Consider the following 20326-nt stretch of genomic DNA (forward strand, 5'->3'; position numbering starts at 1 on the left):
AAATAAAAGAAACTAAGCAGCCTTTAGACTCTTTTTATAAATCCCAGTCAGCCCCCATCTACAAAACCATGTGCCTAAATATCTTTCCAGAAATGGAATGACACAACTTCCAAACAGTGGGTTTAACCCATTGTTACCTTAATGGTATTTGCTCTGACCACTTTATAGGTCAAATCTTAGTCATTAGTCAGCAGCCTCAAATGAAATCCGCAGTCCCTAGGTTGAATGTAGCTGGCTGTTTTGTCTTGGCAGTTCACTAATCCGCAGTCATGCCACTGTTGTATGATTTAAAGGGCTTGATCTAAAACTCATTGAAGTGAACAAAGACACTCACTGACGACAGTGAGTTTTGGATTAAGCCCCAAATTACTTTGCTCTTTTGCTAATATAAGGAAAAAATGTAATAACTTTCATTTTAAAAATGTGTGCTCTGACCATTCTGTGCATCCATGTAAAAATAAACTGCTTTGAGATGAGCTTAATAAAGTAGGTGTTCAGACACCATGTAAGGAACATGGTGTAAATGCTGAAGTAGTTGTTACAACAACTCTGCATATAGATAGACGTATGGCATTACTTGGCCAGTCTGTGGCATATGTTAATTGATACCTGTTTCATTAACTAAAATTGTTAGTGATCATTTGGTAATTAAATAATAAGTTGCCCAAATCAATTTTTTTCAACTGAATTTTACAGTAATATTAGCTCTGTCTGCACTAGTTAGTAATGCGCTTAATAGAATTTCTGCGCATCTTGTGCATTTTTCTCTAGCACAATAATATACTTTAAGATTAGACCTCAGTAATTCACCACTAATACATTATTTGATACATTCAATCATCTGTTACGTATTGTCTTCGAACAGCTCTCAAATTATTTGTAGATTTATCATGTCTGTGAGGATCAATTCATTGCATATACATTGCATAATCATTTTCAGCTGATGATGATTATACAATTCAAAATGTGCTTTAGTGAATATGCAATAATTCAAACTTTAATACTAAATATAAAGTTTCACCAATAGCTAACTGGGAATGATCATAAATACTGTCAAAATGCTTTTGAAAATTGAATGACTATGTCTGGTATCAAGTATCAGAGGGGTAGCCGTGTTAGTCTGGATCTGTAAAAGCAGCAAAGAATCCTGTGGCACCTTATAGACTAGCAGATGTTTTGGAGCATGAGCTTTCGTGGGTGAATACCCACTTCGTCAGATGTATATCTGGTAATTTTTCCACCTTCTGCTAAGCTCTCTTTATATTCACATCATTTTTAGATTTCATTGTATTAATATTTACATCACCTCTGACATTCATTTGCATTGGGAACAAATTCTGCTATTATGCATGTGGAGTTCCCATTAAAGTCAATTATAATTGTTTTTTAAATAATGATGCTGGGTATGGATTGTACTTATGAAGAATCCTGGCTTGTTGTAAAAGCTATAGAGGACCTCGGATTCTCTTACTAGTAGTTTCCAGTGTCCTAATTTCCTATTACTTCATAAATAGCTTTTTGCCTATGATGGTTGTTTCTCAAATATTTATGTGACCTGCTGCAATTCACATATTTGAGATTTCTCAGTTTGTGTAGCTAATCAAATTTGTGTTTAAACCAGACTTGTAAACTAGAAGACATCATGAGGGTTCCTCTACAAGTTCATTCTACTACAGTAACTGCTGCAGAGTCAATGTGTTGGATAAAAAATTTCAGAGATGTCTGCTGCAGCAAATGCAGCCCAGCACCTGGATTAAGCAGCTGTATACAGCATATGACATCGTGCTGCAGTATACTCTTAAAGTAAAAAATAATTTTAAAGTAAAAGATGGAGTTTGGGTAAGTTGCCTCTTTCTTCATATATGATTTCACTGACAGAAGATTTCATGTTTACCACTGACATAACTCCATGTTACTGAAGTTTCTGTTACTCTCATCACTAATAAAAGTACAAAATCTTTATCACAGAGTTGGGTATTTGACTGGTCCAAAAATGACTGGTCAACTGATTGGTCAAATTTTAAAGCACAATTTTTTTGAACAGTAACAAAAATAAGAATTCATAGTTTCCAGTAGGCTTGTCCTTAGATACTTATGCCTAATTACAAACAAAAACAAAACAAAAAAATCTTAATTAACTGAGTTATTTTAACTCAAAATGTGAAACATAATTAAATGAAGTTCTGAAAAAATGAAAGAATATTACTTTTTTTAGAAATATTAGTTTAACATTTAAATGTGAATGTTATTAGACTGAACAATTGCAAAAGAAAATACACTTAACCTATGTAGGCATCAGATTAACTCTTCAAGAATCTTGCTTTTTATTAGCTTCTTTTTCAGATTCAACTGTTTTATCTACCTCTTTGTTGTTATCCTCAAATTCATCAGTATCTTCTTCCTCTGCACCTGATGCATATTGGGTCATCTCTTCATCCGCAATTTTCTTCTCTAATCGTAAATTGCAGTACTCAGTCACCAGGTTCTCAGCGCTAGAAGTCTTCTGTCCATTTCTGGTTTCTAAATGGATGATTCTCCACACCGAAGAATTTCATTCCATATATGCAGTAGTACAAAGAAATGTTAAAGGAATTTCTGCCGCTGTAGCTAGAAGGCAAGGAGGACACAACCCTCTTCACCCTGTTGGAGCTAGCTGTTTTGATTGAACTACAGGGACTGCACTCCACGTTGTTTTATAAATTACTGGCTTCCTCTTGCTTTATAATTTGCTACCTCCATAGCAAAATTCTGAATAGAAGATGAACAAATGGAATTAGTTTCACTTTTATTGTCACTCATATCACTTATCTTTATAAAAAGATCTCCATGCTGTGTGATGCTGCTGCTGAAGACAAAGGAGAATGCACAGAAGATTTGCATCTTTTTGCTGTTTGACTGCAATAATCTACCCGTGAAAGTCACTGGACACATCACAAACTAAAGGAATGTCTCCCTATTCTACTTACTTATATCCCATACTCAGATAAACAGAAATTGCATTAGTTTTAAGAGTTTGGTGTTTTTTTACATGTTCACGTCTAGTGTTTAAAAAACAAACAAAATCCTGAACAAATGACTTTGCCTTTCTCTAACTCTGCATAACTTCATTAAGTCATAGCTCTTAATGTCTTGCTACTTGTGGAATGCTCTTTGAATTATGAAGTATCTGTTGTATTTCAGTAAGCTAGTAACCATTCAGTTCTTTTCTACCTGCTATTGTTCTACAAGATTCCAGCCAATCAAAATATTTTCAAGCATGCTGCCCCTTCCCTCCCAGGACCCTTACATATTCAAAGATTACATGGAGGGGGAGAGAGAAGGTGGTCTTTCCTCCTTGCAATAAACATAATGGATTCATCATCATCAGGAGGAACAGAGCAGGAAGGCAGGGGACTCTACAGAGATGTGACATCCCCTCCTTAGCGTAGAACTTTTCGTGTTATCAACAAGGTTTCACTGTGGAAAAGTGGTGAAGTAGGAAAGGGATCTTTGTTGAGGGTGGGAGGAGGAGGGTTACTTGGGCACTGGACTGGTTTTTTGCCTTGTTTTGGTAGGTAAGGTAATAGCCATGATACCTTTGTTTGTTAAGGGAGATGCTTAATACTTCTCTCTTTGTGTTGGGGGAGGAAGTTTAATGATGGAATCCTTCTCTTTCCTCTCCCTTCTGAGGTTAACTTCCTGGATGTATGTTTAGTCATATCTTGTAGCTTGTTATTGTGCATTGTAAATGGCTATGTATGCTGATTGCTGGGTATACAAACAAATATACACATATACAGTGTTTGTTCTAGATGATTCCAAACAATCAACATGCTCGACGCTGAGTTAATTCAGCTTTTTCTCAGCTGGTGGCATTAGCATGTAGTAAAGTAAAAGTAACCAAGGCACCTCAGTAGACTTGCTAACAGATGGAACAATGATGCAATGAAAAAAATAGGCTGCTGAATACATTAAGGTATTCTTGCTGGAATAATAGACAATATTTGACCATGCTCAAATAATCCATGAATTGACTTATTTGACTGATCAATTAACCTGTTTGCCAAGCCTAGGTCATCATAATGGTTATTACCATACAATTTGCTGTTACAGTAATAATGTCCAGATGTTGTAAAGACATTACTATTTCTAAATGCCAAAAAATATAACTTTCCAAGGAAATATATTTATCCAGACTACAATTAATAGCACTAGAACAAAGAGAAGCCCTAAATAAATAATTCATGTGAAATGAGAGAAGCCAAAGGAAATAGAAATTGATGTTTAGTTGCCTGGGTGATGAAGTGGAACAAGTATAGTTCCTGTTCAGTTGTATCACTGAGTGGAATCTTAGGACGATGTGGTTAACCAACCATCCTTTACAGAAACTAGGTGTACTTTGCCCATTCAAAGAATCCCTAAGGGCATAATAAATATCATCCGCTACAATGTTCCATCTCTAATTGCATCACCAGTGACATTTGTGGTCTTGAGCTGTTAAAGAAGCTTGATTTTATATCTCTATAGTTCTAAATTGCACTAGGAAAATCAATAGAGCAGCCCCCTCCTCCCGACAATTAGTTCAAACCTTTTATTTACTATTGAAAACTGTGTGGTTTTGGGTTCAGTTTTAGGGAGACTTTTTATAATGATTAATGCTCTTCCAAGCTGGTAAAGGTTGCTTGACGAAAATATAACAGAATCATCTAATTCCATTATGGCACAACTTCCAAGGTAAATTTTTTCTGATTTCCTGATCATATCAGGAAGCCCATGCTCATCTGCAATATTTCCCATTATTATGTTTTTGTCTTGTTAAAGGCCTGGTCTACCTTTGAGTTTATCTCAGATTTAGCAGTGTTAATCAAATTAACCCTGCATCTGTCCACACAACACAGCCTTTTATTTAGATATAAAGGGCTCTTAAAATCGATTTCTGTACTCCTCCCTGACGAGGGGAGTAGTGCTGAAATCGACATTGCCATTTGAATTATGGTTATTGTGGCCCACAATTCGATGGTATTGGCCTCCAGGAGCTATCCCATAGTGCACCATTGTGACCAATCTGCACAGCAATCTGAAACTCGGATGTATTGGCAAGGTAGACAGGAAAAGCCCTGCAAACTTTTGAATTTTATTTCCTGTTTGCCCAGCGATGAGTGCTGATCAGCACAGGTGACCATGCAGTCCAGAATCAAAAAAGAGCTCCAGCATGGACTGTACAGGAGATACTGAATCTGATCTCTGTATGGGGAGATGAATCTGTTCTATCAGAACTCTGTTCCAAAAGACAAAATGCCAAAACATTTGAAAAAATCTCCAAGGCTATGATGGACAGAGGCCACAACAGGGACTAAACACAGTGCTGCATGAAACTTAAGGAGCTGAGACAAGCGCACCAGAAAGCCAAAGAATCAAATGGACACTCATGGAGGGAGGGACAACTGATGACTGTAGCTATCCCACAGTTCCCGCACTCTCTGAAAACCATTTGAATTCTGGGCGGAGCTCCCAAAACCTGAAGGGTCAAAAACATTGTAGCGTTTGGTTCAGGGTATATGTCATCAGCCTCCCTCCTCTCTCTGTGAAAGCAAAGGGAAAAAATGGTTACTCGCCTTTTTTCAATGTCACCGTATGTCTACTGGATGCTGCTAGCAGATGTGGTGCTGTAGTGCTACACATCAGCATCCCCTTGCCTTGCCTTGTGGATGGCAGATTATACAGTAGGACTGGTATCCATAGTCATCATCCCATGGGTGCTCCTGGCTGGCCTCGGTGAGGTCAGCCGGGTGTGCCTGGGCAAAAATGGGAATGACTCAAGTTCATTCTCTTCTTTAAGTTTTGTTTAATGAAGATTCAGTCCTGCCTGGAATATCAGGCCAGCTGGAGGCTTCTGCCTCAGGCTGCTCTCCCAGTCATCAGCACTGCGTGGTCACGCCTACCCCAGCCTACCCCTTGCTACCAGGACTCACAATCAGATACTTAGACCTCTACATTTTTCTGCAAATAAAAAAATTAAGCTGCTGTTTAGAACTGTCCCCCACATACATATCCTGGGACATTTTGTATTTTACCAGTGTCAACAAAGGCCCACACACAAATGGAGATTCAGTCCTTCCTGTGCTTCTATCCTAGTGCTTATCACAGATTCCCATTTTCAGCTATAGGCAGAGCAAGTGCAGAATGGTGGTTTATTCTACTTCGCTGTAAGCCAGCTGCCCTCCCCTCCCTGCTTTGATCTCTGCTTGCAGAGGCAATAAACTCTGTTTGTTTCTTACTCATGCATTCTTTATTACTTCATCACACAAATGGAGGGATAACTGCCACGGTAGCCCAGGAGAGGTTGGGGAGGAGGGAAGCAACGGGTGGGGGTGTTGCAGGGGCACCCCCTAGAATGGCATGCAGCTCATCATTTCTGTGGGATGTCTGGGGCTCTGACCCAGAGCGGCCGTTTGCCTCTCTGGTTCTTTAGTAGGCTTGCCTGATATTCTAGGCAGGACTGACTTTTTATTACACAAAACTTAAAGAAGAGAATGACCTGGGGAGTCACTCCCATTTTTGTCCAGACACCCTCGACTGACCTCACCAAGGCCGGCCAGGAGCACTCATGACAGCAGCAGATGGTACAGTGTGACAGGTAACCGTCTTTGTCAGCTTGCAAAGCAGCAGACAGTACAGTAGGGCTGGTAACTGTCTTTGCTAACTTGCAAAAGGCAAGGGGATGCTGCTGTGTAGCGCTGCTGTACCGTGTCTGTCAGCAGCATCCAGTAGACATACAGAGACAGTGAAAAAAGGTTGAATGGGCTCCATGGTTGCCGTGCAATAGCGTCTGTCCAGACAATCCAGGGAAAAGGACATGAAATGATTGTCTGCCGTTGCTTTCATGGAGGGAGGATTGACTGATGACATTTACCCATAATCACCAGCGACAAATTTTTGGCCCATCAGGCACTGGGTTCTCAACCCAGAGTTCCAATGGGCAGGGAAGACTGCAGGAACTATAGGAAAGCTATGGGATAGCTACCCACAGTACACTCTGGAAATTGATGCTAGCCTCGGTACATGGATGCACACCACCGAATTAATGTGCTTAGTGTGGCCGCGTGCACTCGACTTTATACAATCTGTTTCCAAAAATCGATTTCTGTAAAACCGGAATAATTCCATAGTGTACACATACCCAAAGATACAGAAAACCTCTCTAAATTGTGGTAGAACTGGAAGACCCATTGCAAAGTACAGAATTTGTGGATTTAGCCGGTACTGTTAGTAAATACAATACAGATCACTAGCCTGGGACTTGTGAGACTGGGGTTCCAATGCCTGGCTCTGCTACAGATTTCCTGTATGCCTGTCTCTCTACATCCTCTGTAAAATGTGGATAAAACTACTTCCCTATCAGGTGGATAAAGATTGTGAGGAGCACAGATACTGTGGTGCTGATGTTGATATAAGTACTTAATGGCATGTCTACACTTATGGCACCATGTAGAGTACACATGTAAGCAGGGTCTGAATGAGATTTTCCCTAACAACTACAAACTGGTGGGAAAGATTTCAGGAACAGACCATATTTCCACAGACACACCTACTCTGCCTAAGTGTTCAGCCAACAATCTGCTTTGCCAGAGTGATCAGTTGTGGTTGGTTTTGGGTTACAATTCACTGTAGCTTGAATATACTGTTAATGAAATGTAGACAATATTTATTGTATGAGTAAAGGACAGCAGCACTGTATATAGCATGGCCTGATGGAGGGGGGGCCTTCCAAACTGAAGTTTGCTTGCTAAGCAGGGGATAGGCATGACCATCTCAGTGAAAGAGAGAGTGGGGTAGGGACAGGTGTTTCCTATATGGGTAGTGTGGACTGTGCTTCAAAAGTTCTAGACACCATTTGATCTGCCCCTTCCTCCCCTTCTCCATTGTTGGTTTAAAGATAGTGCTGATTGGACTAAATTGAGAGTACTTGTTTCTATTTATTGGTTACTAGAGCTAAAATCACTGAGTAGGTCTAGGGGCTAAGCCTTAGAGGTGGAATAGGACAGGTGTTGCAGTGAAAGACAATGCAGACCTTGCACTAGCAGTGAGATTTCCTACTACTTAGTGAAATCACTAAGAGGTGCAATAAGTGGCTTAACCACGAGATCTTGCTTGACCTACAAAATAAAAAAACTTCATATAAAAAATGGAAACTAGGTCAGATTACAAAGGACGAATATAGGCAAATAACACAAGAATGCAGAGGCAAGATTAGAAAGGCAAAGGCACAAAATGAGCTCAAACTAGCTATGGGAATAAAGGGAAACAAGAAGACTTTTTATCAATACATTAGAAGCAAGAGGAAGACCAAGGACAGGATAGGCCCACTGCTCAGTGAGGAGGGGGAAACAGTAACGGGAGACTTGGAAATGGCAGAGATGCTTAATGACTTCTTTGTTTCGGTCTTCACTGAGAAGTCTGAAGGAATGTCCAATATAGTGAATGCTTACGGGAAGAGGGTAGGTTTAGAAGATAAAATAAAAAAAAGCAAGTAAAAATCACTTAGAAAATTTAGATGCCTGCAAGTCACCAGGGCCTGATGAAATGCATCCTAGAATACTCAAGGAGTTAATAGAGGAGGTATCTGAGCCTCTAGCTATTATCTTTGGGAAATCATGGGAGACGGGGGAAATTCCAGAAGACTGGAAAAGGGCAAATATAGTGCCCATCTATAAAAAAGGAAATAAAAACAACCCAGGAAACTACAGACCAGTTAGTTTAACTTCTGTGCCAGGGAAGATAATGGAGCAAGTAATTAAAGAAATCATCCGCAAACACTTGGAAGGTGGTAAGGTGATAGGGAATAGCCAGCATGGATTTGTAAAGAACAAATCATGTCAAACTAATCTCATAGCATTCTTTGATAGGATAACAAGCCTTGTGGATAAGGGAGAAGCGGTGGATATGATATACCTAGACTTTAGTAAGGCATTTGATACGATCTTGCATGATATTCTTATAGATAAACTAGGAAAGTACAATTTAGATGGGGCTACTATAAGGTGGGTGCATAACTGGCTGGATAACCATACTCAGAGAGTAGTTATTAATGGCTCTCAATCCTGCTGGAAAGGTATAACAAGTTGGGTTCCGCAGGGGTCTGTTTTGGGACCGGTTCTGTTCAATATCTTCATCAACGATTTAGATGTTGGCATAGAAAGTACGTTTGTTAAGTTTGCGGATGATACCAAACTGGGAGGGATTGCAACTGCTTTGGAGGACAGGGTCAAAATTCAAAATGATCTGGACAAATTGGAGAAATGGTCTGAGGTAAATAGGATGAAGTTCAATAAAGATAAATGCAAAGTGCTCCACTTAGGAAGGAACAATCAGTTTCACACATACAGAATGGAAAGAGACTGTCTAGGAAGGAGTACAGCAGAAAGAGATCTAGGGGTCATAGTGGACCACAAGCTTAATGTGAGTCAACAGTGTGATACTGTTGCAAAAAAAGCAAATGTGATTCTGGGATGCATTAACAGGTGTGTTGTCGCTGGTTAGGCCTCAACTGGAGTATTGTGTCCAGTCCTGGGCACCGCATTTCAAGAAAGATGTGGAGAAATTGGAGAGGGTCCAGAGAAGAGCAACAAGAATGATTAAAGGTCTTGAGAACATGACCTATGAAGGAAGGCTGAAGGAATTGGGTTTGTTTAGTTTGGAAAAGAGAAAACTGAGAGGGGACATGATAGCAGTTTTCAGGTATCTAAAAGGGTGTCATCAGGAGGAGGGAGAAAACTTGTTCACCTTAGCCTCCAATGATAGAACAAGAAGCAGTGGGCTTAAACTGCAGTAAGGGAGATTTAGGTTGGACATTAGGAAAAAGTTCCTAACTGTCAGGGTAGTTAAACACTGGAATAGATTGCCTAGGGAAGTTGTGGAATCTCCATCTCTGGAGATATTTATGAGTAGGTTAGATAAATGTCTTTTAGGGATGGTCTAGACAGTATTTGGTCCTGCCATGAGGGCAGGGGACTGGACTCAATGACCTCTTGAGGTCCCTTCCAGTCCTAGAGTCTATGAGTCTGAGTCTATGAACCTCAGATGGGCAGTGAGCAGCAAGCTGCGGTCAGCAGCGACAGCAGAAACAATGGTAGCAAGTGGCCAGTGGCAGCAGTGAGCTTGTTGCAGAAGCGGTGGCAGCGGCAGAGGCATTGCTTGAACCCCCCGCACCTGCTTTTCATGGTTGGGAAGTGAGCCCATGTGGATGCATCCATGAATTCTGTGTCCTCACTGACCAAGGACAACCAACTATGAGTGAGGTGAAGCAGAGCAAAAGGGAAGCAGTGTGATAAACAGATGTTCATTCGTTGGACTTTCTTATCAGAAAACGGGAAACTTAGGCCAAGGACACCACCTAACATACTGTGGGGTGGCTGTTGGCTTATGGTTACATACTTTTGAATCATAGTTGTGATGTTTTCCCAAATTAATGTTGGGTTCCCTTGTAATAAAAGGTTTATTCTTTTGTTATACACAGACTCAATGTTTGTGAATAGGGGGCGTATTGCCTCTTGGGCACCCAGGGTGATGGTTAAATTTTCCAGATTACTGGGTAGGGTCTTGAGCTGGTTCTCCTTTGTATTGTTACGAGCAACCCACAGATACTGAGCCCAGCCCTTGTTGCTGCTGACAACCACCTGGCAGAAGGGTTACATGGCACCCACTAAGCTCAGCTAGCATGGCTATAAATAGTACTATAGATGAGTATTTCCTACACACCTAAACCCCAGGATATATACATGGTTCTATATATATAGCATGGTTTCTACGTGCCCAGAAAGTGCCTCCTAAGACTACATTGCTATAGTTAGCTTTTTCTAGTGTCTTCCTGCTGGAACCTTTCCTTGCCAGAGAGAGACGGTCCAGCAGAGAGGAAAGGCGGGAGATAGAAGTGGGGAAAGACTCTGGCAGCTCCCTACTTCTAGGGCCTTTCCCCACATCAGTGAAAGGCTTTGGCAAGGTTGAGGCAACAGGGACAGACTCCAGTAGCCGAAAGTTGCTGGATTCTTTTTCTGCTGCCCCCTACCTTTACATTGCCACGAATAGCTACACACTGTGGCAACAGGCCTGCTTTCATTGCAGTGTGTAGATACATGTACACTGTTTTTACTCTACCATCCCACTGAAAGTGTAGACAGAGCCTTAGAAAGAGTTTTTGTTTTTTGTAAGTGAAGAAACAATAAAAAAGCAGGGATTTTTTCCATCACAATGTAACTTATTCATTTATTTTGGCAATTGTAGTTTTAGTTTTTACTTATGATAGTTCTTCACAGTGTACCAGTGAAAGTATTGTTGCACTTTGGTCCAAGTGGTTAGCAAATATTTGATGTCTTTTTGTGTTTCATTAAATGGATATAAGTCAGATATATTCTTTGGTGCAGTGCTATTCATTTTCAAAGAATGTACATAAAATCCTGTTTCCCTGAACCCAGTAAGAAAAAACAACAGGAAGCAGCTTCCTTACTCATAATTTCCAGACCTATCTTTCCAGCCAACACTCTGATTTCCTCCCCTAGCCACATTCACACTCCTCATTGCTCACGTTCTGGTTCCTTTCACACACACAGACAGCTACAAGCAAATCAATGCCCAGCCCCTGAATTTTCAATCAGTCCTAGGAAAATCCTTTAGGTGACATGGCTAAGCTTCTTCTCAGGCCCTTTTGTGCTGGTCTATGCCTTGAGATGTGGACTCTGTTTCAGCCATCACTAAATGACGGAAGAAGATGGGTGAGGTAATATGTTTTAGTGGACCAATTTCTGTTGGTGAAAGAGACAAGCTTATAGAGAACTTAGTTCTTCAGGTCTGTGTAAGCTCGAAAGCTCATCTCTTTCACCAACAGATGTTTGTTTTACTGGGCTTATTATGTCACCCACATTGTGTCTCTAATATCCTGGGGCCAACATAGTTACTACAATAGTGCAAACACTAAACAAAGGGGGCATTCAACTACTCCCTGATTAAGCCTGAATGCTAGCATGCCCATTAGCTTCAACAAGGTCCAAGATTGCCAAAAGAACAATGACCATCACTCTCTAGCCACCAGACCCTCCAGCAATAATAAAAAAAGTATTGTAATGTTGTAATATGTTTGCAAAATATAAGGAAATCTCTAATATGAGACCTCATTAAGTTGTCTTTACTAAATTTTCAATGTGTGTAGGGAAAAAAACATCAGGTGTAGGAGCAGATGATAATGTTTAGCAAAGCAAACATTTTGTGAGATTCTGCTATATTCCAGCGATATCTAGGATTAGAAATTAAATTTTATATGGGACAGTTTACAATGGCAATTCTGAAGGCAGAAAGATAGCTGTCTGTCTAAAAACACCCAGTGCTACTGCCATACTATGCATAGAACATATGTGAAATTCAGGCCAAAATTAGTAAAGTGAAGCCCGTAATATTTACCTTCCAAATCTATGGTACATCTAACTCCATGATGTATTTTCTAATATGTTGCTCTTGGTAAGTTGTAATATTCTAAATAACTCTGTATATAAATAAATGCTTTCCTAAATCCTGTTAGGGATAAATTTTCAAACCATTGCATGGGGTTTTAGTAGTCTAACTGCTAGAACTGGCCAAAGAAAGGTAATTCACTTTTGAGGATGATTTCAATATTTTAAAAAATAAGTTTTAAGATTAGCAATGAAATCCAGAAACTTTGAACTAATTCTCTGCAAAAGACAATGGAGGCCCAGCTCTGGGGCAATATATCTTGCCCCAGAGCTGTGGCCCCTAAAAGCCTCGGTTGCTGAGTAGCGAGGCGGGCAGGACACACAGCAAGGTTCAATTGGCAGCCAACCTGGATTCCACCAGACCTTCAGCAAAAATGAACAGTCTCTGCTAAATGTTTCAACATTGCCCCATCTTCCAGTTCTAATGAAACAATGCCTCGTGAGAATTTTTCTGAGCAGCTCTACTGACTGCCTGGACTTTTAATTTCTATTTAAGAATCTGGAAATGGACTCAGTTGCATCTAGCCTTTAATTAGCTTAACTTGTTACATCTCATTATTATGTTTGATATGAGCACTCACAAGCTCATGACATTGATCTAAAATAATACAAAACATAAGTGATACAATAATGGATTTGTGACTATTTTCACAAATAAAAGGGTGCCTGCTATACATTGTCATTGTCTGTTTGTGACTATTCAGATTATTCATCTGAAAATTCTTACTAGAAATTCTGTATCTGCTGTTTGTTTGTCACTGGCTATTCTCCTGTTTACAATCATTTCATTCATCCAGTCAGGGAACAAAAGTAAAACTGTGTGATTTAGGTGCCCAGTCATGCACAGTGATGAACTATTTACTATTATTCAAAGTTTGCTTTTTGTGATAAACCCAAGTATTAAATAATTTATGTGATTGTTTCTGGTTTCTATACTCTCAAGCAAAGAGAGACCAGGCCCTCCACAGACTTATACATGTGCTTTGATTTGAGCATGAAAGTAACCCTATTTATTTGAACGAAACTACTAGCATGCTTATAGTTAATCATATGTGTTGATGTGTACAGGCATGGAGCCCCACTTCATTATTTGGCAAGAAGTGATCTTCCTGATCTTTCCTTTCCATTCCATACACAACTTTTGAACAGGTCAAAAAGTGTTGAAGATGAGGATCTTTGAAAGTTGTTTCTCTGACAATTTGAATAACTAAAGTAGCATGCTACTTTATGTTCATATATAGTAAATTTTGGGGTGATACTATAGATTTAATTGTACAGCTACAGTGGTTCTGCTATAGTAATTAACCATTGAGATTATTTTTTTTCCATCTTGCTCTGTTTTTCTCCATTAGACTCCTTCGGGATATCACATGGTACAAGTGATTGAACTCTCTGATAATTTACCTCTGATAATAGATATTACAAGTGAAATGAACAAAAACATTCGTAATGGAGGAGGAGTGGGGGAAGATCTTTAATAGCATTATTTGTTTTAGCTGAAAATTCTAGATTTGAAAGTATTACACTGCAATCAAAAAGATAATACTCTGGTATGTTATGACTTACATTAACTGAAGTCATTCAGGCTGCATTTTGTCACTGAAGAAAGTAATCTGAAAAAAAAAGACAGACTTTGCTATTTAGCACTTTTGTTTACAGCAAAACATTAAGGCACATGACTGAGTTAAGTGCAAGAGTTTGATTTAGTTTGACTCTCGCATGCTTAAAGTTAGATGTGTTTTGCTGGATTGGGGGCATGAAAACTTGCAAAATCTTCAATAGAATATTACAGAATGAAACATAATTTGGTCTTGTATAATGCCTTTCACACATGCCTTTACTGAGAGAAATTGGAGACTGAGAAAACTGAATTATGCATTCTTTTTGAAAGGAAAAATGCACAGAAGGGCCACATTTTAAAGTTTAATCTAAATGATATCTATGTGCAAAACTGCCCTGTTATTACATAAAGTAGAGTACAAGATAGCACAAAAACCCGAAAACCTGAAATAACAGAGTACCAGTGGCTAATTGGTCTGCTTCCAATACTTATGTTATGTTTCATACACAGGTACTCAGAAGATTTGGAAACTCCTTGAAATAATTTTTAATAAAATGGTTTTAAATATCTTTGATGTTAAAGACTGTTAAAATGGAACATACTAATATATTCTGCCACAGAGTTGACCCACCTGCACAACTTGCCTGATTCAGTGATATCACAAACAAGGAATTGTGACAACATAGTTCATCACCATGGAAACAACACTTACATGATCACAAGCACGGGATTGTGCTATCACCTAAAAAAAAAAAGGCGGGGGGTGGGGGAGAAAGAACAAAAACAAACCTGTTTTTTAGAAAGGAAACATGCAAATATAGTGGTAATCAGCAATAAAAAAATGAAATACAGAAAAGCACATGGCAAAACACTTGATGTTATTAATTACTGACATTTTGTATTGTGTGTGACCATGCAAACTTATTTCATCCTATAGCCTTTTTTTTAAGCTACATCATCAATAACAATTTTACAATTAGGAGGCTAGATTATAACTTGGACTATAAACCAAAGCGGGGGAGAACTCTTGCTCATACCCCTGCACTTGGCTCTAGGTATACAGTAGTAAATGGGGGCTGCATGACTGGTTATTACCTAAGTTAAGTGGCTGGGAAATAAAATGTATTAACAAGACCTTTTTATCTAAGGACATAGGATAATTTTAGGATTAAAGCGGAATTATAAGTGGTATTAAAAACACACATCTTCATTACAACATTTTCTTTAAAATGTCCTCCTCCATTCCTTAGTTATGATAGTAGCTTTTATTTCATAAGAATGGTCATACTAGATCAGACCAAAGGTCCATCTAGCCCAGTATCCTCTCTTTTGATAGTAGCCAATGCCAGGTGCCCCAAAGGGAATCAAGAGAACAGGTAATCATCAAGTGATCCATCCCCTGTTGCCTATTCCCAGCTTCTGGCAAACAGAGACTAGGGCCACCATCCCTGCCCATCAGGGCTAATAGCTATTGGTGGTCCTATCCTCCATGAATTTATCTGGCTCTTCTTTTTTAACACTGTTATAGTATTGGTCTTCACAACATGCTCTGGAAAAGGATGAAACTCACAAAGTAAAATGTCCATATTGTCATGCATTATGGGCCTGAACAAATACAGAGTCAAGAGACAGGTTTCAGAGTGGTAGTCATGTTAGTCTGTCAGGGGCGGTTCTAGGAATTTTGCTGCCCCAAGCACAACAGGCAGGCTGCCTTCCATGGCTTGCCTGCGGATGGTCCGCTGGTCCTGCGGCTTCGGCCGCAAACCGCTGGGGCCTGGAGTCGCCCTTGTAGTCTGTATCAGCAAAAAGAATGAGCAGTACTTGTGGCACCTGAGAGACCTTTAGCCCATGAAAGCTTATGCCCAAATAAACTTGTTGGTCTCTAAGATGCCACAAGTACTGCTCGTTCTTTTTACAGTCAAGAGAATGGGAGGTTGTTCAATACCAAATGAATCAGTGGAACAGGTCTTGTTTTGAGAGAGAGAAAAATCTACCACATTTTATTACTGTTTCTTCTTCTGCCTTCACTACAGTGCAGGGAGTGAAATTTAAGGCATTGGGCAAACTGTGCATGTGCCTGACCCAGGATAGGGTATAAATTGAAGTACAGATAGGCCACTGCCCTAAAACAGGCTCAGACACCCCAGAACTCTTTGAATATTTCATGAGAAACTGCTACAAACATTGTGGTTGGCTCTCCAACACTCCTCCATAAAAGGCAGAAGTAAAAATTCAGTATGAACTCCCTCAAACACATCCTGTGATCATCATCAGGGCTGGCGCACAGGACCTTCAGCACCAAAATAGAGGCCTCTATCACTTGGACTGAAGGAGTGAGTCAATGTATTGGTGCTGATGGGTTACAGTGAGGATGAAGGAAACATAATTGTGGCAAAACACCAAGCCACCTGGCAACACTGCTATACAGCTGGCAAATGTGCCAATGCCTCATTGATCTGTAAGTGACAAGGGTTGTTAGAGCAGAACATTGTTCTAGTTCAAGTAGTGACACCACTGTGAGCACTAGGCCCATATCTACAGGACCACAATACTTTCATAAACCAAAATAAGTGACATACATAAATAATATATCAATGACAACCTCTCTATTTTTGCTGTGAAAGAGGGACAGCTTCAGAAAACTGTTCCCTCCAGCTGTAGTACTGATGAGCCTGCTCACCCTTGCTGCTGCCTCTTTCATTATTACCAACTAAAAAGAAAGTACCATGGGGCTCTGGGATGGAGCTAGAGGACACTCACTAATAGTTTCTTGGCTGAACTTTCTATGGCCATGGGTGCTTCTGATGAAATCCCTGAAAATCCTTCAGGAAGTAGCAGAAGAGGATGTGGATCATGTGGTTGATGAAAAACTCCAAGACAAGAGACCTTGTCAGTGCAGGCAAATAATCCCAGACCATTCAGAACTTTTAACTTCGTGGAACTGAAAACAGTGAGAAAGGCGTGCAGCATTTTCTTCCATTGCTTGAAGGGAAATTTGTATCAGTAAAGATGAGAGAAATGACATGCTTGTCCAATGCCAAAAAGTGTGGGAAATGTGGTGACTGCGTGCAAGCAACGTGTCCGTGAGAATTAACCATATCTCAAAAGCCACAAGCACTGAGGTGGATGAGCTCCAAGGAAGCCATGAATTATGGATGCAGATTACACAAATACTTTGTTGAGAAAAAATCATCTTCTAATAAAGAATAAAAACTGTGAAGTAGGAAAATAATGTCCCGTTCCAGATTAAGAATGGAATCTGTGGGAATAGGCAATTTTATAGAATCTAACCAAAGGTCTTCTGCCTATCTCCTCTTAATAGCAATCATTGTCACAATATCATATCAGTACATCATTTAGCTTTTCAAAGGCCCAAAGAATATTGGTTAATAGTAAAGTACAACACAGCAGAATAACCCACATTTCTCTTGCTTCTCAATGAATAGCTCTACGCTGACTTCTTTTGCTCCTGAAGTACTACCTCAGGTACTTCCAATATGTTTTTTTTTTCTTTCATGGGATGACAAAAGGAGTTCTTTCTGTGGAGAATTAAATAGCCAGTATCTAATCCTGTCATCCCCTTGCAATATCTTCATTCCTGTGCAATCCCCTGTCTCTGAGAAGAGTACTGGAACTAAATCCAAATTATTACCTCTAGCAACATTAATTTACTCATAATTCTTTGCCATCACTGGAGGGGAGAATGCCATAGAGTGTGGTTACAATTTGAATTTTGCCTTTCCTATCTTCAGCCCTTCTCCTAAATACACACAGAGCCCTGGCCTATCAGAGCTCCAGTGACTTTCATCTGCAGGTAGATAAAAACATGGTGCAAGACCAATACATTTCCATGGCCTATGGCAGGTAGACTTCCCTTTGGCTTGTGTTTGTATTAAGTGTAATATGACCCAAAATATTTGGCTTCTACAGTATACTGTAATATCAACAGAGACTAACACATCACCATACAGTAGATGGGAAAAGAAACATTAGGTAAGTAATTTGTACAGTTATCCCTTTTTGGAGGGGACAAGCCTAAGTGGGAAAAAAAAACAAAAAACAATCCTTCTTTGAGAATAAGCCTAGCATATCTTTCATCTTACATATTTTTCTAAATAACTGATGTTCTCCAATAGTTCATGTGACTCACAGCTGTTGTCATCCAGATTTGTACCAGTTTCATGACCTTTATCATGTCTGTTGACATTCTATTTATTTCCCAAGTCCAGATGTCACTTATTATTGAGTACTTTTTTTGAACAGACACTTTGCCAACACACGTGGTCAAAAAAATGGTATTTTCCGCTGAGATCTGTTTTGCTACAAGCTGCTGCTGCCTATTCCTGTCAGACGTATAACCTCAATCATATCATGTTTACATCAATTAGACAGCATTTCATACATTCCACACTTGTCAGTCTTCTGATATTTTTCCTTCTCACTGTGATGAAATAAAGGCAAGAGTGCAAAATATTTTTCTTAAATATGTATTGTACATATTGTAAGTACAACGTTTGTTTCTTTAGTTTGGTGCAGTTGCTAAGTTATGTGCTATTGAACCATTCAAGAATACTTATATGTTTGTATATAAAACATATGATCCTACTGGTAGGCTTTGCTTCCTGAGCTTCTCCTGGGTCACTCCCAATACCAGTATTGTTTCTCATCCCTGTCTGGGAAAGTTGAGTGAAATGGTTCAACTCGGTTGGAGGAGAAGCATATATGGAAAAAAAAGGATAGATGCTGGAGTAGATGCTGCCTGAAGGACTATGCTGTAGTCTTAAAGTCAGAACTAATATTATGGGGTGTAGATTTCATTTTTCCAGCTCTCCCTATTTTACACCTGCAGTAACCAATTCATTGAGCTTTATGCGGATGAAAAAAATTTCATCCATAATTCATTGTCATCCAACTAATTTGAAATCTGTACAATATCTGCTTATATAAGAGTATATTAACAGGTTCTGCAATTTCAATTCATCCCCCCAAAAAAAGTTAGAAAAGGAAATTATTCTTGATATCAAACTAAAAGTATTTGTATATTAGAAAATTTTACTACCACTGCCCTATGGAGAAAGAATCAAACCTGCGGGATGGAGATGTGGGGGAGTGGTTAGGCCCCATGGTCAGTTAAAGAGCAGGCTATGGGAAAGGATGGTGAGAGAAGAAATGGAAGGACTGAAAGGGGGATGAGAAAAAGCATATGGGTCATAGTGAATGCAGAAAGAAAGAATAGACGGTGAATGGTAGAGTGATTAGAGGGCAATGGAGAAACAGAGAGAGGAGGAAGCTGTTCGAGAAGATCCAATGCAAAGTTTAAGATGGCTTTTTGTGCTATAAGTGCATTTAACTCACTGACAGAATAACTGGTCAACGAGTACCAGCTTCTAGAATTGTCTTGAGTGACAGCCACACAGTCTGTTGTAATCTGTAAGGTCTTTCATGCATTTAAGGTTAAATACAACCTGGGACTCATTTGTTTAAGAAATGTTTATTTTGAAATGATTTTTCTCTGTAAGCATTTTCCTTCAGTCACCTCCTGTGGTGTTTTTAATGCCCTCTTTTCTTAGGATTTGATCAGAAGCCCTTTGAAGTCAGTGAAGAAACTCCACTGATATCAATGGCGATGGATTAGGTTCTTACATCTATTGTTGTTACAACTTATACCTTATACTATCCTGTCAAGCATGACAACCCTGAACATTCAACTATTACATCTATCTGCTAAATAGAAATCAGAGATCTCAGCCCTGAACACTTCATAAATAGAAAGAGGAGTTAATTGGTGATGAGAAATTAAGTTTAGCTCTAATTAAGTTTAGCTCCCCTGTTATGCTTGGTATTGAGGGATCCAGGAGCCAGCTATGATAAAGGCACAAAACTGAGTCTACTGCAGCAGCTGCTGGGAGAAATGTACTGGGTAAATGCTTAGCTCCAGGTCCGCAAAGGTATTTAGGTGGCTAACTTTTGTAGAAGTTAGGAGCCTAAATATCTTTGTGCATCTGGGCCTTTGTGCTTGGGAGAAAAATGAAATTCTCCCACTCCCAGGGAAAGATTCTCTGCTGCGTTTCTTTTCTGGCTCTTTGACTTGTGGCTCCTGTATGTTGTTCCAATAATGCATAAGATCAAGAAAAGCGGATAGAATCAGCACTCCTTAATCTTCATCTGTAGCAGTTTCCCCCCTTGTTTCTATTTTAGTGTTATGATTTAACATTGATACAATGCACCATTTTTTATATCATAGGACCAGACCATGAACATATTAATATAAATGGGAATTTTACCA

At 39.5% G+C, this 20326-nt stretch overlaps 1 protein-coding gene across 1 annotated transcript in view; it reads right to left on the reverse strand.

Moving 5' to 3' along the window:
* Window positions 1-2308: 2308 nt before the first annotated feature.
* Window positions 2309-20326, reverse strand: part of LOC115656767 (collagen alpha-1(XI) chain-like) — an 87232-nt gene continuing 69214 nt past the window's right edge. The window contains 2 exon segments of the mRNA XM_030573915.1: window positions 2309-2534; window positions 2705-2845. Coding sequence (XP_030429775.1) covers window positions 2309-2534; window positions 2705-2845 — 367 coding nt within the window.

Source organism: Gopherus evgoodei, chromosome 8, assembly GCF_007399415.2.
Source record: "Gopherus evgoodei ecotype Sinaloan lineage chromosome 8, rGopEvg1_v1.p, whole genome shotgun sequence".
NCBI classification, from domain to species: Eukaryota; Metazoa; Chordata; order Testudines; family Testudinidae; genus Gopherus; species Gopherus evgoodei.